The sequence below is a fragment of the Python bivittatus genome, unplaced genomic scaffold (genome assembly GCF_059951505.1).
Source record: "Python bivittatus isolate LINGU-HERP-01145 unplaced genomic scaffold, Pbiv_v1 ctg000440_np1212, whole genome shotgun sequence".
Classification (NCBI taxonomy): Eukaryota; Metazoa; Chordata; class Lepidosauria; order Squamata; family Pythonidae; genus Python; species Python bivittatus.
In genome coordinates this window covers 4,040,257-4,056,501 of record NW_028277063.1, presented here as the reverse complement: position 1 = coordinate 4,056,501, position 16,245 = coordinate 4,040,257, and the positions used below count along the sequence as shown (strand labels likewise).

The 16,245-nt window shown below is 43.6% G+C and overlaps 1 protein-coding gene across 1 annotated transcript in view; it reads right to left on the bottom strand.

The window, feature by feature from the left end:
* PRKCG (protein kinase C gamma) overlaps positions 1–16,198 on the bottom strand; it is a 38,578-nt gene extending 22,380 nt beyond the window's left edge. The window contains exons 1-2 of the mRNA XM_015889006.3: positions 15,063–16,198; positions 4,944–4,975 (exon numbers count right to left, since the gene is read on the bottom strand). Of these exons, the coding sequence (XP_015744492.1) occupies positions 4,944–4,975; positions 15,063–15,229 (199 nt within the window). The 5' untranslated portion in view covers positions 15,230–16,198. The remainder of the gene's footprint in view (positions 1–4,943; positions 4,976–15,062) is intronic.
* Between the last annotated feature and the right edge of the window lie 47 nt (positions 16,199–16,245).

Sequence of the window (16,245 nt, the reverse complement as noted above, 5' to 3'; positions counted from 1 at the left end):
TTCTTCAACTTCCAGACTAGCCCTGCTTGATCGTGCATCAGTTTTTGCTTATATCAAAAACCAAGTTTTAAAAGGTATTCCAAGAATACAGGGCTATATCTGAGACGCTATTTTGGCAGATGAAACTTAAAAAGGCCTAAAGACATTCTGAGAGTGACACCAAATTGCTCAGAAAGCATGAATTATGAGCAAACATGCAAGATGTGACGTTTTCAAGTGGTTCCTGCAGTTGTTTGTCTGCAAGTCAGCAAATATTTTACGGTATTGATCTTGAGTCTCCTGCTAAATGCAAGCCACCGGAACCTGTGGCTTGGGCTTTCTGTGGACAGAAAAGCCTAGATGCTAATCCAGGAGGGCAGGTGTGGGGTGAGAGAGTGATTTTGTTCTCACCTACATCCCCCCCCCCCCAATACCTCTTCTGCCTTCTGCAGCTTTAGGCCTGAGATTTGGAAGATGGGTCTCTATGGCAACAAGCAGGGACAATTTATGAGTATCCAGCTCAGCGGGGGAAGAGATTGGACCAAATTGGAGGCAGGAGGAGAGAAGATTTTTGCAAAGGGTGGTTCCAGATGGAGAGTTCCTAGCTGTCTAATCAAAAGATACTTTGCCGTTACTCAAGCCTCCCTCCTTAACAGATTTTGTGTGGTAAATTAAAAAAAGGGGGGAGGGGGAACACAGGAAGGTTACAAACAAAAGACAATTTGCTCCAGGCCCTCATAAAAGTTCCACAAATGAGGCAGAACAGCTGCAGATTAAAAGCTTTATCTGGAAGCATCCATGGGAAAACAGCAGGAATCTTTGGCTTTGGACCTCTCACTCCAGCTTTAACCTGCCTGTCTCTTTGGACTGAGACCGTTTATTATATAATCCACTAGATCACAATCTTCCTCTATTGTTCCCCTCGCCAAGCACTCCCCACCCCAAAACAAGTATATTTCTAGCCAGGCAAACTCATCAGGTACTTGACCCAGAGCAATGAGCAGGGGACATCCCATTGTTGCAAGGTTTGGGGTTTTTAAAGTGCCGCAAAACGAAACTGACCCTTGCTGCTCTTCCTTGTACATGAAGCTGCAGGGGATACCTTAGGAACAAGCCAGCATCAGGATCTCCTCACTAGCTCCCCCTCCTTATCCCCAATCCCTATCTTTGGCTGAGCCATTTCTGTAAACATCTCTGGGTTCCCATAGTAACAGATATCCTAGCCGAAGCCCCCCTGTATGTGGGTCTCCTGCCTCCAGCCTGCGCAAGGCAAGCGTGATGTGCAAGCCATGTGAGAGAGAGGGGAATGTGGTGGTCTATGAGAGCTGGGAGGGGAGAGTTGCCCAGTGGGGCTGCGGTCGATCTTGCTGAGAGACGATCTGGGAGAGCAAAACAGGTGAGAGCATCTGGATGCTCAGATGCTTATGGCAGAGTTGAGCCATGCACATTTGGAGTGAGAGGGGACCACGGTTGATTGGCAGGTGTGATGTAATTGGCAAGTGAGGAGAGGGTGTCGCTTAGCGATCTCCCTGACAGCCCTAGTGTGGTTTCTTAGCAACCATCAGGTCTAGGAAGTGATTTCTAGAACGTCATCCAAGTTCAGGGGAGGGGGCAAGGGGAGATGGCTCACCTCCCCAATGCCTACTGAGAGGGAGGGGAGCTGAACCTGAGTAACATGGAAAGAGGCCGAGTAGGATGACCATTAATATGAAGCTGTGTAGATAAGTGATTTTGAAGGATGGAGATTTTCTAAATCCTCAGGTGTAACTATAAAGGGGCTAACTCTCTGTGTAATGGGCAAAGAAGGAAATACCACACGGGCAGAAAGTGCCATGCCTGAGAAAATGTGCATGCCCACACACCACTAGAGTTATATATTTGTGAGGATTTTTTTTGCACCTGTTCATATGCAAGAGGCTGAGCGTGCACAAGATAGAGCTGCTTGTATATATTAGACATACAAAAGTGGAGACGTTAGAGATGTTGAGAGCAGGGGGGTCAACGTATCTCATGAGTCAAGTGCAATGTCTATGCACAAGCAGGAACATTCCTTTAACGTTCTCGCCATTCCCAGTCAAAATATATAATAAAAGCAACTCCAGTGGGTTTGTGCCTTATCTACGAAGAAACCTTAGCTGCGTGTCTCTAAGCTGCATGTAATTCCCACCCCGTTCCTCATTCCCCCGCCTTTCTTTTGTGAAATGTAGATGGGAAGCTATAATTTTTCACGGGAAACCGGTGGCGGGGAGATGTTTCTTTCTGTCTGCAGTAGAAGGAAATATATAGATTTCTATCCCAACCCCCACTGTGGGATGAAAAATAGCTCAGCAGGAAAATCTCTGAAAGGAAAATAATTAAGAGGACTTTCTTCCTCTGGTCCTCCACAAGGAATTAGAAAAAATATTACACGTAAATGATTGTAAAAGGGAAAAAAATGTGTTGGTAGAAACTACATTTGATTCACTTTCATCTGCCGGGATTCTAAAAATTAGATCCCTTTCATGGGTTACCATTTGCTGCTTGGGAAAAGGTGTATCACAAAAGCAGGGCATTGAGGTCATCTAGTTAGCTCCAGCTCAACTGGAGAAGCTTATAGTTACAGTATCTCTGACCAGTGGTCATTGAGCCTTTCCTTCAGCACCTTCAGTGAAGGAGATCTGATCACCTTCTAAAGCCATACTGTCCCACAGTTCTTACCAGCTCCATGAACAAGAAATCACCTTTGCTTAACGTTTAACTGAAATTTGCCACCTGCAATCTCTTAGTTTTGGAAATAGCTAAGATGCTAGGAACAATATAATTGAAGTGTCTCACTGCTGGGTTCACACATTGTGCTAAACCCTGGTTTAACCACACTGTTGAACAAGCTATAGTGGTTTGATTCACATATAACGCTAAGATATAAACCATGGATTACAAACTGAAATAGTGGCTTTTCACAATGCATTAATCTCAGACTAAATAATGACATTATAGCTTAATTGCTTCTTGGGAAAAGGTGTGCATAAAATAATATACTATCACAAAAGCAGGGCATTGAGGTCATCTAGTTAGCTCCAGCTCAACTGGAGAACCTTATAGTTACAGCATCTCTGACCAGTGGTCATTGAGCCTTTGGTGTGAACCTAGCCGTTGCTTTCTAATGTTTGGTAGGTACGTCCATCCTCATGGGGCCTAGTCTTAGGATAGCTGTTAAAGTGAGCAACCCTTTTCCTGGATCTTTTCCTGCCAATCAAATTTCATTTCTCACTCCATTCTTATTCCTCTACTCTAGCTCTCATCAAATGAGTCTAACTTTTCCAATTTTGAATGATCTGGCATATACCCAGATCTCTGCACCTAACTAAACCATCTAATTAGATACGTAGCTATGGTGCTGCATACCTTTCCACTTTTACTCAGTGTTGGTTGGCCAGACCACACAGAGTCTCTAGTTCAGTGTTGTCCAAACTTGGCCACTTTAAGATGAGTTGAAGTCCACTCATCTTAAAGTAGCCAAGTTTGCACAACACTGCTCTAGTTCCTCTAATTGTTGAGATTTAATGCTGCAGGAGCAAAGAGGCAGTTGAAGCTGACAACAGGGAAACAGAAAGGCGCCAAGTGGAAAACAGTGTGTTGGCACTGTACCGAAGTTCGGTGGGAGAAAGGGTCAAACATATCTGCCAAGAAAATGTAGGTATGGGGCTTGTTCCCAGGGTAGCTAGTAACGCACCACACAAGGCCAGTTCACATGTTGACATATTCACCCTGCATCTGGATGGTTACCTTCTACATAGTCTGAAAAAATATAGAAAAGATCTTTATCACAGTTGGACATTTCGTCCTACTGCCAGTGGCCTTTTGGGGGAAAAGGGGACTACATGAACTATCATTGGAAGGGCAGACAATGGACATATGTACAAGATCAGACTTCCCCAAATTGGCACCCTCCAGATACACAGGAATTTACTCCCATTGTCTCCAATCGGCATGCATTGGGAGGGGTATATTAATTGCTGGTCTTACACAGTCTTGGTGGGATAAAACAGCCCCTCTAGATGAACAAAATGTAAACAGGAATACACGAATACATATATATTCTGATAGGGAGCACAAGCAAACAGGACAGGTGAAAAAACAAAGGTAGATTTGGCCTGAAATGCCAGGCCCGAGGGTGGTGAAAGAGAGAGATCTGTATATAAAAATACAAGAATGAAAGAGACATTTCGCAGTCCTAAAATAGACAAAGGAATGTAGTTCAGGGAAACAATAAAACTGGATCAGGGGCTCTGCGTGTGCGCATAAACTGCTTGATTAAAATGGGAATTAGGGAAATTAGAGGCAGCCCGGCCCAGCCCCCACACCCTCAGCTCTCCCTTGCCACCAACATCGAGCACTCCTGAGTCTCAGCAATCCCTCAGGAAGACCTTAGCTTGATAAATACACCCACTGCGGCTATGTCCAAAAACCACGGGTTAACCAACATTGCCTCTTACTCTGCTTACAGCTCATAGTAGTCTTTTCTACTCAAATAAGAGAATTTATTCTAAATAGAATTTGGCCTTTTCCCCAGTAACTCCTATCTCTTAAGATGCAGACATCAGACACAAGACTGTCATTTTAAAAAAACTACATTTACTGCTTACCAACCCCCTGTTAGTCAAGAGCAAGCTACCATTCAGAACCCAGAATGCTCCTGCTCTGATCCAACCAAGCCGACTCAAGAGAATCTCTGAGCATGTGCAGAGCACACTCCTTCTCTTAACAATCACTTGCTAAACACTCCCCGGCCCCATGCTTTCTGGGCGCAAGGGGTGTGACGGCAGCCCCCACATCATCTCTTTTGGAGAACTGTAATTCCTTTCCCTCCTACAGTATAATCCTGCTGCATTACTCCATACGCATGACTGTGCTTTCACACCATGTGGCACTCTAATCAGGAAAAGAGCACCACGCCAAGAGTATTGTCAAAAGAAAGGTCTTACCTAAACATTGCAGTCCCTGCTTTCCAATCCCCCTGCATGAAAGAAAAAGGGAAAGAAACGGTTAGCTTGCACAAAGCGTAGGATGCCTGCTTAAAGAGCACTGAGCTAGCACATTTCTTCAATGTGGCCTTCACAAATGCATATGTATGCTGTAGAACAGGAGGAAGATAAAGAAGAGATTTTGCTAGACTCTTGAGAAGATATTTATGCCCAGTAGTTAGAATGCCTGGAAAATACCCAATCTTGTGTCCTCCAGAAATACTGGACATCGTTTCCATGCATTCCCAACAACGGCCACTCCTATATTACCAGGGAGTTCTGGGAATTGACGTTCAACACATCTAAAGAGCACCAGGTGAGGAAGCTGCTAGATGGACTTCAGAAATGTCAAAATCTCTGAGAAAAATCAAGGTTTATGCACCTTTTATCCATATAAGACAGTGCTCATCCATCTGAAATAAAGCCTGCCTACGGTTCCATACTCTCCATAAACAATGGGGCCAAACCAACCATTTTACTACTTTGACTGTGATTAACACTGCAGTTATGAATGCTTAGTTAGACATCCTACTGTGTTCAATGGGGCATGCTTAGAGCTATATAGCAACCAGGGTGGGAGGATAAGGCTATCTATGGCTTGTCATCCCAAAGGCTAAGTATCTCCTCCATTATGGTTCTTAAGACACAGGAGCTGAAGGACACAAGCAGGAAGGTGAGCCACTGACCTCAAGTTTTGCTTGTGGGTTTCCCAGACACACACCACTGACTATTGTGGGAACAGAATACTAGATGCAATAGGCCTTTGGAATGATTTAGCATAGCTTTTCCTGCGTTGTTATGTACAGCAAGGATCCCAGCATTCGGAGCTACATAAAAAGTCAGCTAGTCAAATTCATCTCCTTGTCACCATTTCTGGCAACTAGAAGCCAGTTCTTTTAGCATTTCGCTAGTGAGATCAATCAAAAGCTAGAGAGACAGGCAGACGGATGTTAAGTTGGCAAATCTTATGTCAACACACAAGGAGAAATCTATCTATCTATCTATCTATCTATCTATCTATCTATCTATCTATCTATCTATCTATCTCTATCTCTATCTCTATCTCTATCTCTATCTCTATCTCTATCTCTATCTCCTCTGCACTTATCAAAATACAGTACTGGCTATGGTACTTGCTTCCCCCATCTTAAGTTTCAGCACTTGGATTTATATTTAGAAATGCACAGAAGGAATAAACAAGCCAAGCAGGTTATGACAGAAGCAATTCCAACAAGGGAAGAAGACAAATAACATTAGGCTAGAAGAATGAGGTTGCAAGCATTTAAGCAAGCCAAGCACAAAGAATCTCACATGGTACCTTGTGATGCATCGTTAAATGGTATGTCCTATAGAGGGAAGCAATCTGGGCTGCCAGAGGAGGTGTAAATCAAGTTTAGAAATAACAAGATATTAAAAACATCATGCTGCGAAGAATTTAGATGGCAGGGTCTTGGATTCTTAGTAAGGCTGCAAGAACAAGAACTACGGCTGTTTGCCTTGAGCCCACAAAGCAAGTTCTCCCAGCTTCTTCTCCTGAGTGTGACATGGCCCCCTTGCCTGGTTCACCAGAACTCTTGTCATGTACCATAACACTACATTTTCTCCAAGCTTCATACATTTTCTAAACAACCTCTTAGCTCTCTGAAAGAAAGAAACACCGTTCCTGATAGAGACTAGGTGCCTTCAGAAGCTGGATGACACTGTCGACGTTCAACATCCAACTTGTTCATCACCTCACCTCAAGTCCAAGATAAAGTTTAACTGTTGGATGTCTGCAGACATTAAAGCAGGATTGGGGAACCTCTGACCTGCAGGTTTAACCCACTCCATCTGCTCTGGTGAAGCCCCCTCCCCAGCAGCTCAGCGGGGAGGGGACATGCTGCGCAGCTGAAGCCACATCATGGAAAGTGAATCCAGGCATTCTGGCTCTCCAATTTGTCCTGCAAGGGCTGCCCCTCTTATGATTTAAGGCAGCGTTTCTCAACCTTGGCAACTTTCAGAAGTATTGACTTCAACTCCCAGAATTTCCCAGCCAGCATGTTTGGAATTCTGAGAGGTGAAGTCCGCGCATCTTAAAGTGGCCAAGGTTGAGAAACACTGATGAAAGGCACAGAAGTTCTGTTATGAGGGAAGAGCAGCATGAGATTCACACCTACCAGGAGGTCCAGTGTGAGAAGGTCTAGTCTGTAGGAGCAACCCTATAAAACAGCTTGTCTCCTGAGAGAAGCATAACCCCATCTTTCATGGCTTCCTGGAAGCTAGTAAAAATCTGGAGGGCCTTTGGGATTGAACCGTGGCCTGTATTAGTTAATGTATTAATGGAAATTATAAACTATGGCCATTATTACCGTAATTTATGATTGTTTACTCCTGTTGTTTTAGTATGTTTTTCGTTATCGGTAAACTGTCTAGCATCTTTCTGGACTGAGGTGGGGAAAATAGCATAATAAATAAGGTTGCAGATGTGGGGGGCAAGATTTCTGTGATAGAGAAGTAGCTGGTCCTCCTTTTAATTAAAATTGCAATCCTATATGAATCTTCCTGGAAGAAAGTTTCACTGAATTAAATGAGAATTACTTCTGGAAAGACATAAAATGGATTGCACTATGAATCAACCATCTCCTTGGTTCCATATTAATCATCACTAGCAAAGATTTGAACTGTAACTGTGCTATGCCGTGAGATAAATCAATTAAATAATCACAGCCTTCCCGTTGGCTGAAACTGCCCATATGCCAAAGGAGTTTGCTCATCTGTCTCTGAATGAGTCGCTGCTCTTACTGTATCATTTCTTATACACTTTCTGCTGGGAATTGCATACTACTTCCACATCAGGTCAACATGTCTCTAAATAGTTGATCAAGGACAGCTAATTTATCTCCAGAAATCCAACAGATTCTGTCCAGTTACCTTAAGAAAATGGAATGGAGCAATTAAAATAGGGCTTATTTCTGCAGATTTGACAAATGTTTTGAAGAAGACAGACTTAAATTCCATTTTCCCTTCAGAAAGCAAAGATTCATGGGAAAAAGGTGGTTTGATTTCTCCATTTCTAACTGTTAGCAATCTTCCTAAAAACTCCAGGGTGCGTTTCTAAGGTTTTACATGGCTTGGTACCCTAAGTCAGTGTTTCTCAACCTCGGCAACGTTAAGACGTGTGGACTTCAACCCCCAGAATTCCCCAGCCAGCAAACACTGACTTAGGGTATAAGCACATACCACATGAAAATACTACTACTCCTACTACTACTCCACCACCCACTTTACAATGATAAAGGATTCAGGGGCAGAGTCTACATTAGACCTCCTTTTCTTCCTAAGACATCGCTCAGCTGATGTCTGGGACAGCATGCCCCCAGAGATATGGACAGCGCCCACTCCTAGGGTTCCAAAAAGCACTCATGACCTGGTTTTAGTCTCAGGCCTGCGGTTGTAGGGTCCCTGGTTTGGTTTGATTTATTGGTGCTGTTTATTTCAGTCCAGGTTGCCTATGGAGTTGTACGTCCCAGTGTTTTTCAACTTTAAGATGTGTGGACTTCAACTCCCAGAATTCTGCACATCTTAAAGTTGCCAAGTTTGAAAAACACTGAAACTGTTTTATTGTATTTGTAAGCCACCCAGAGTCTATTGGAGTGGGTGGCTATAATAAATTTAAAATTATTGCTATTGGATTATCATCCATCAATTTATTATTCACTAAAAACAGATTGCACACACTGCACTCCACCCAGCCCTCCTGACAATGTTTTCCCTCTCAAAAATCAATTTTCTCCCTGGCTGATGTTATGAAATTTCTTTCACCCAACTCCAGCTTCCATGCACTGCCCTGTACACTACTTTTATAAGCCGAGAAAATCAAACCAAGGATTTTTTTAAAACGTTGCAAAACTAAGTACATTGACTTGACTGGTTTCCTTGATAAGACTAGATGTGAAATTGATAAAGGGGTCAATCCCTGTGGGAATGACGGATGGCTACGTACACTGCTTCTCCCAAGGGATTACTGGATAGAAAAGTGTTATTTATATATTTGTTCTGGTATTAATTGCTTTAAAAAAACAAAACAATCCAGACTTCTGCACATTTGCAAACAGCAAATTTAATTTAAAAACAAACGTAGCAGCAACTGGAATCTGCAGTTGTAGTGCTGTTGCAACCACATCAAAAAAACCTCGTGGCTTTTGTAACATCTCCTGCTCCTCCTGTGGTTGCAAGATGTGTGCTTTTCGTTCACATTTCAAGGGCAGTGAATATTGAACATTTCCGATTCTGTCCTTAGCAGCTGCATTCTAGATCAAACAGCCGCTGCTGGGCTATAGAGACATACGAGGGAGTCAGTGTGGCCCCTGTTCTTTTAATATAAAGGACGAAGAATAATGATTTAATCAAAGGATGTTTTTGCTTGTTTGTTTACATAAGGAAGAGCCTGTTACGTGGAGGTCACTTCAGGAGCTGCCCATAATTTACTTGGAGGGAAATATACAATTTTACAACTTAACTAGGTCTTCCTTCAAGCTTCCCCTTACATTTACCCTGTTCAATAACCTCAAGAGATACTGAAGAATAAAGTTTTTCTTCTCTTTGGCTTCCTTTCAGATTTTATAAATCTTTTGCCTTTTTCTAAAGATTTCCACAGAATAGCAAAACACAACTATTTGGACTGTTCTTCATGTGGGAGTAAGTGGAAGAGCATTTTCTTATCATTCCAGATCTGTCATACAGCCAGATGTTTGTTTCACTTAGATGATTCTTATTTTTGCTCGGGCATGCATGCTTTTGAAAAGCGATGCCAAAATCAGCTGGCACGTCTGTGTGCGTGCGTGCACCTGTGTGGTGTGTAGTTTGCACTGCTCCTGTCTTATTCACACTAACTTACTTTAAAGTAAGGTGATAATGCTGCTCTCCACACCTTAACATTTTTTCACCAGCTTTTATCTGAAGATAAAGCGGCTGTAAAAGCTATAAGAATAGGCTACGGGTTATTTTTTTTCTAGCAGCTTGTAAGAAGAAAAAGAAAGTTGGAGGGAAACGTATTTAAATAGATGGACGAGCACGCAAGAGTATCTGTTTATTTGGCTGCAAACCATGACAATTTCTATATAATCTGAAGGCAGTGCTGAAATAGATGCCCCTCCAGCTACACTTTAAAGTCAATAACTGAACCCCTCGTGCATGTTTCATCTTCTGTGCCAGTTAAATTTCCAAGAATATGTTACAAGGCTGCGGAAAGGAAAGCCGAGAGACCACAAGCCCTGCTCAGAAGCCAACCACTTTCACTGAGCTCCGTTTCATCTCCCTTTGTCACCAAGCAGCAAAGAAACCAGCAATTTTGCTGGTTTCCATTATAACTGTTTGTGAGAAGAACACTAGTAACTTCTCCTGGTATTACAAGTAGTCATTATAAGAAACTGATACAGTTAAGAGTGAATTTCCCCCCTTTTCCCTCCCCATCACCTTTTCCTTTTGTGTTATGTCTTTTGGGGCTTGTAAACCCGAGGGCAGGAACTATCCTGTTTTTATTGATCTTCTTTCCAGCAAAAGAGCAAAGTATACATGCCTTAAATAAGTCAAAGCGGTGGTAAATTTCCATTCAGACTTCCACCTTTTTAGGAAAAGTTGGCCCGGGCATTTTCCTGTGTGTGGCTGTTGCCAACTGAAACTGTTTTTTGTTTTCTCTTGCCTTTATCAGTCTTCTCTTTTAAAGTTCACTGCTGTGCCATTTCGCTGAAAATCTATTCCACTGACTTTTCCTGGAAACATGCAAAAGACTGCAGCCAGACATTTCACATTTTTTGTGCTACAGACTACAGCAGTGTTTCTCAACCTTGGCAACTTTAAGATGAGTGGACTTCCACTCGTCTTAAAGTTGCCAAGGTTGAGAAACACTGGACTACAGTATTGAGTGAGCCATCCTTTCTTCTCTGTCTTAGGTTTTTAGGGTCCTCCACCTTTCATTATATTTACCTGAGTTTCAAACTATAAAAGGGTTCTATGTGTACTATAGATCCCTTTGAGCACCAACTTTGGGTTATAGGAGGGTGAGAACTGGTGTCTAAGTGGCCAATCCCAGTTGTCACTCCCCCAACTGGAATGCAAATGTTGCCATGTCAGCAGTGTTGATCCTTACAAAAACTTGCTTCTATGCTGTCTACGAGGTGAGTCACGAACCAAGACGAAAGGTTCAACGTAGGCCTGATGCTAACTCTCAGAGCTACAGGGGTGCTCCAGATGATACTGTTTCTCAACCTTAGCAACTTTAAGATGTGTGGACTTCAACTCCCAGAATTCCCCAGCCAGGTTGAGAAACACTGCTCTAGCACATTGGCCCAAGAGATGTTGTTGCACAGATAAAAAATCTAAATGGCTTCCCCTTTCATGGTGAGTTTAAAAAAGAGGGAAGGATTCTAGGAGTTGAAGTCCACACATCTTAAAGTTCCCAAGGTTGAGAAACACTGGCGTAAAGGAACAGAAAAGATACACAGCGTGAGGGCCATTTGGGACAGGATGCAAGAAATCCATGATAGGATCTTTGAGTAAATTGTGGCAGTTGATAGGCAAAAGGAGAGATCTGGATCTGGGCTGGGGCAGAAAAACAGATGCAATCTATGTACATAGCTGCTTGTGGCCTTGTAAGATAAAACGCATAAGTACTCATATGATGAACTGTTAAGTTTGCTCTCTGGGTCAAGCAGCAACATGGGTAATAGTTTTAATGGGGGAAGGGGGAGGAAAGGATTGCATTCCAGCCCTAAAAATGATTTCGGCCAATAGAGGATGGACAATACAGGTCTCTGATTTTTGTGTCCACCCTGTGGGAAATGCTGCTGGAGAAGTTAGTTGGAAAAAACTTCTACAATGAAAAGATTTAAACTGCATATGTTCATATAGATATACTGTACACACTTCTCTCTCTTCTCCCTCTCCATCACACATACACCCTCTCCATTGACATTCTTAGCCTCCAATGCTGCTTTCTTTTAAATAAAAAAGTGACTACAAGTATCTGTGAAAGAAGAGGGAGTCATCAGCATGCCTGGCTGAACCTCAATGGTTGCAGAGTCAAACATTTTTAAGAAAAATCAGCCCCCCACAAAAAAACAATCCAGTCAGAATTGAACATGTTCAGTAAGGATAAAATGCTCTGATGTACATAGCATGCTAAGTCTTACTGTGGTTTGTTCTATTTTAGATTATGGTTGGTCGCACAGTCAGCCAGATGTTTAGACTGGATTTGGCATTTTTATCCACCTACTGAATCCTTCCCAAGGACCTGGGATAGGCAGATGTTGCTGTTTGATGGCGTTAAAGGTAGCGTCACAGGATATAAGCTGCCTTTTGCAATTGACTGATGGTGATTTTGTCAATGCCGATGGTGTTCAAGTGGTGTTCCAGATGTTTTGGGATTGCACCCAAGGCACCTGTAACTATTGGTACTATCTTTGCTTTCTTTTGATGTAGTCATTCTACTTCTATTATTATTATTATTATTATTATTATTATTATTATTATTATTAAAATTTACCGGCTGCCCAACTTTAGTAGACATGTAGGGTGAAACGGTAGTTCATTCAATAAACGATGGTTATACAGATCATGACTTTTGCAAATCCTGGGAAAGTCTGTTGCAGGGTGGGATGTGAAAGGGATCCCATGAGAAGGGAACGGCTGCTACCGTTGCACCAAATCACTTTGTCCTGTTCTAAGTTTTTGTCTCAGTTGTGGATGGGTACTAAATGCTCATTGGAAGAAACAGTGGGAGGCAGTATCAAATAAATGATCTGGAGATAGTTCAGGCTTTCAGAGGCATCAAACAACCCAAGCTGTATCATTTAAGTGTAGAAGAGATCTTGGATGGCTGAAGTTAGTAGAACTAGACAAGTGGTGGTCATAGCAAGGACATATCCTGCTTTGAGAGGAGCATGATGAGAGAGGGGATAGGGAAGTTTAACAATCACATAATCGTCTTTGATATTTAAGTGAAAATCACACTCCTGTGCTCCTTGCCTGCAGGTACCAGTCCAGCTTTTCTGATTTATTCTGCCATCCTTACCCACAGAGGCTTGGCACCCATCTATTGGCCTTTTCCACATTTCAAGATCTCTGTCCATTATCAGCAGAGGAAATAAATGTGTGAAGGCTGTCACTATTTGATGGAGGCTGGGGGGGGGGGCGGGGAGAATTCAAGGACATGCTGGATTCTGGAAACAATTTCCCACTGCAGATATGCTGTCCAAGGGATGGCCCGTGGAGGAAGGTATAATCAGGTCACATTGTTCTCTGCATACAGCATAGCCTTCTTATTTTATCTGTCACACCCACTTTGAAAGCTGGAATTGCCATGTAGGAATGGAGTATAAAGGGATACACAGATCATCAGGAAGTAAGGACCTGGATTCTAGCTCCCTATTTCATATTTAGGAGGTTAGGTTCGTTGTATATCATTTTTCCCAATGAAAAGGTGCCCATACTCTTACTGTGATTTCAAAAAGCCCCTTGAGATTCTGTATGATCTTCTCCATGAAAGCATTTAATGGATCTCTAGTTCATCAGCTGACAAGTTAAAAAAATATCAGTCCCACTGCCTCACATTGTGCTTATCAGCCCCAGAACTACATACCGTTGGATAAAATGGAGGATAACATGGAAGATAGCATTCTAAGCAGAAAAATAACCAGAAATATCTAGTGCTTGAATCATGGGAAATAAGATGAAGTATCCAGAGCCAAGCATCTTACACAAATTGTCTTAATCTGCATAATATATTCTGGTATACTTTCCAAGTCTGTTACAGAATTAGTTTCCAGAAGGCAGAACTGTGATTGAAGCCAAGGACGTACTTAGCTCAGTCTATAAGGATTTAAACTGAAATCATGGATGGGATCAACCTGGATTAGGTATGGCCACAGATTACGGGAGAGAAGCAGGGCCAAATGTATCACCAGGTTTGGGGGACTATCAGAATAAAGTACAGTAAATAGGATTATTGGGTCAATGAAGTAGAATTGCCGACTGGAACAGAAATGGAAATATGGAATTATGATTTGAAGAACAGAAGCCTCAAGAGGCAAGATAAGGAGGTTAAAAGTAACAGACTTAGAGCAGCAGAGTTATAGGTTTTAAACTACCAGGTTACCCCGCAAAATATATGGAGCTACAGAAAAACATAGTGGAATAACAGGATGACAAGGTGAGAGGCACCTAAGGAAGAAAGGAAGGAAGAGACAAATGACTTACTGTACTTACATGCATGAAGCCATCAGTTTGGGGCTTGGCATGATCAGTAGAGGCAACATATTAACACAGTAAGTTCCCCTTATCAGCAACATGTACCTTAAGCGCAAACCTCTTGCCTTATTCATAGAATTTTACAGGGCAGCTAAGATGGCTTGTTTTCCTCTTGCAAACCTCCCATGTTTTTCTATATTATTCTGTCATCCCTACAGAAAATCTTGTAAGGATGGAAAGACAATATCACCGCTCAACATCTTTCGGCTGACAGTGTTAGGAGCTGTGTAACTGGAAGCACTCATAGAGAGACCCCTGGATAATTCAGCATGGATAGCAAGTAAATCCTTCTGTGCTGGCATTTTCTAAATTCTCCAGCAAGGAGCAGCAGAATCTGTGACTTGACCAAATTCTGCATTTTCTTGCATCATTTATTGCAGTTTTTAATTTGTTATCACAAAATTACACACCCACAGAAGCACAACCACCTCACCTCTTTTTTTAAAAAAACCAAACCTTCTTCTGATTTAAGATTTCAGCAAGGTTGGCCCTCCATAAAGAGGACTAGAAACTTACTTAAAACACGTGCACAGGCACACATGCATACATCAATAAATAAATCTATAAGTGAGAGTAGAATGGCCAGCCTGCTAAATTCTGCATCTATTACCCATTTCTGCACTTTTCCAGCATCTGAAGGGAATGAAAGAACATGAATGTAAGACAGCTTTTTGCAAAGGAATAATGTCCCAGCCACAACAGGGTTGGAGAATACGAGCCGGGACAGTGGGAAAGGGGCCACAAGGGTCAGGGCAAATCGGGGGTGGGGGGGATTAGAGGCTCAGTCTCTCTCACCAGATGAAGTCCGTGCAGTGGCTGCAGAAGGTGGGCTGTTTGAAGAAGCGGGCGGTGAACTTGTGGCTCTTCACCTCGTGGATGACCTTCTGGCGGAGCGCCCCCTTGCGGCAGAAAAGCGGCTTGGTTAGGCACTCGGTCTCGGTGGGGGAGCTCAGGAGCGCCATGGTGCCCCCTGCGGGAAGCCCCACTGCCCCGACCCACAAAGGCAAGGGGGTGCGGGAGAAACGGAGGGCAGGAGGGGGAAGGGGGGGACCCACCGCCCAAAGGAGGGAAATGGGAACGGGAGATGTGGGTCGATGAAGGGCAGGAAAAGGGGACGGACGGAAGATGAATGGCTGCTTGGCCGAGAGAGAGGGAGAGATTGCAAAGAAGGGAAGAAGAGGAAGGCAGGGGTGGAGGACTGGAGGGATGGATGGAAAAAGCCAGAGACGCGGAGGAAGGGATGGGAGATGAAGAGAGCAATGGACAGAAGAGCAAGGAAGTGGGGAATGGGGTGGAAGGAAGGAAGGAAGGAAGGAAGGAAGGAAAGGAGAAGAGAACAAGGGGCAGAAGGAGAAAACGGCGGCAGGTGCGGAACGGCAGGGAAGCGGCTCTGAGCGCGGGAGAGAAACAGGTTGTGGCTTCGGCTGGGGCGCTCCTTCTTGCTGAGGGAGATTTGGATGGGGGAGGCTGAGGCTGGGAAGGAGGAGTTAGAGTTTAAAGAGGAAGCGCAAGGCATTTCTTTCTCCAAGGAGCCAGCAGGACACACACACAGGCGCACACGCACACGCACGCCCCTTTCTCGGTTGTCTTTCCGTTGCGCTGGGTCTCCTTAGAGACCCCAGGCTCCCAGCCCTCTCCCTGCTAGAGATTTCTCCTGCCCGCTCAGCCACCCACCCGAAACACAAAGCCCATCCTTTCAGGGCACGGTGAAAGACAGATCAGTAGATGGGTCAAAAGCAAGGTGGTGGAGAAAGGAAGAGTATCTCCTGAAGGAGATGGCAGAAGGAGCAGAATTAGGAACATCTGCGCAAGGGACCGGGATGCGGAGGAGGGTCAGGGAGTTCTGGGTTGGCTGGGAACAATGGGACAGGTGGGGGGTGAACACAATTAATGGAGGAGATGGACTCCTGGGCCCATCACCACATCCTGATCCCTGTTTTCGAGTTCAGAGTTCCTGGTGACAAGTGGGGAAGCCAGC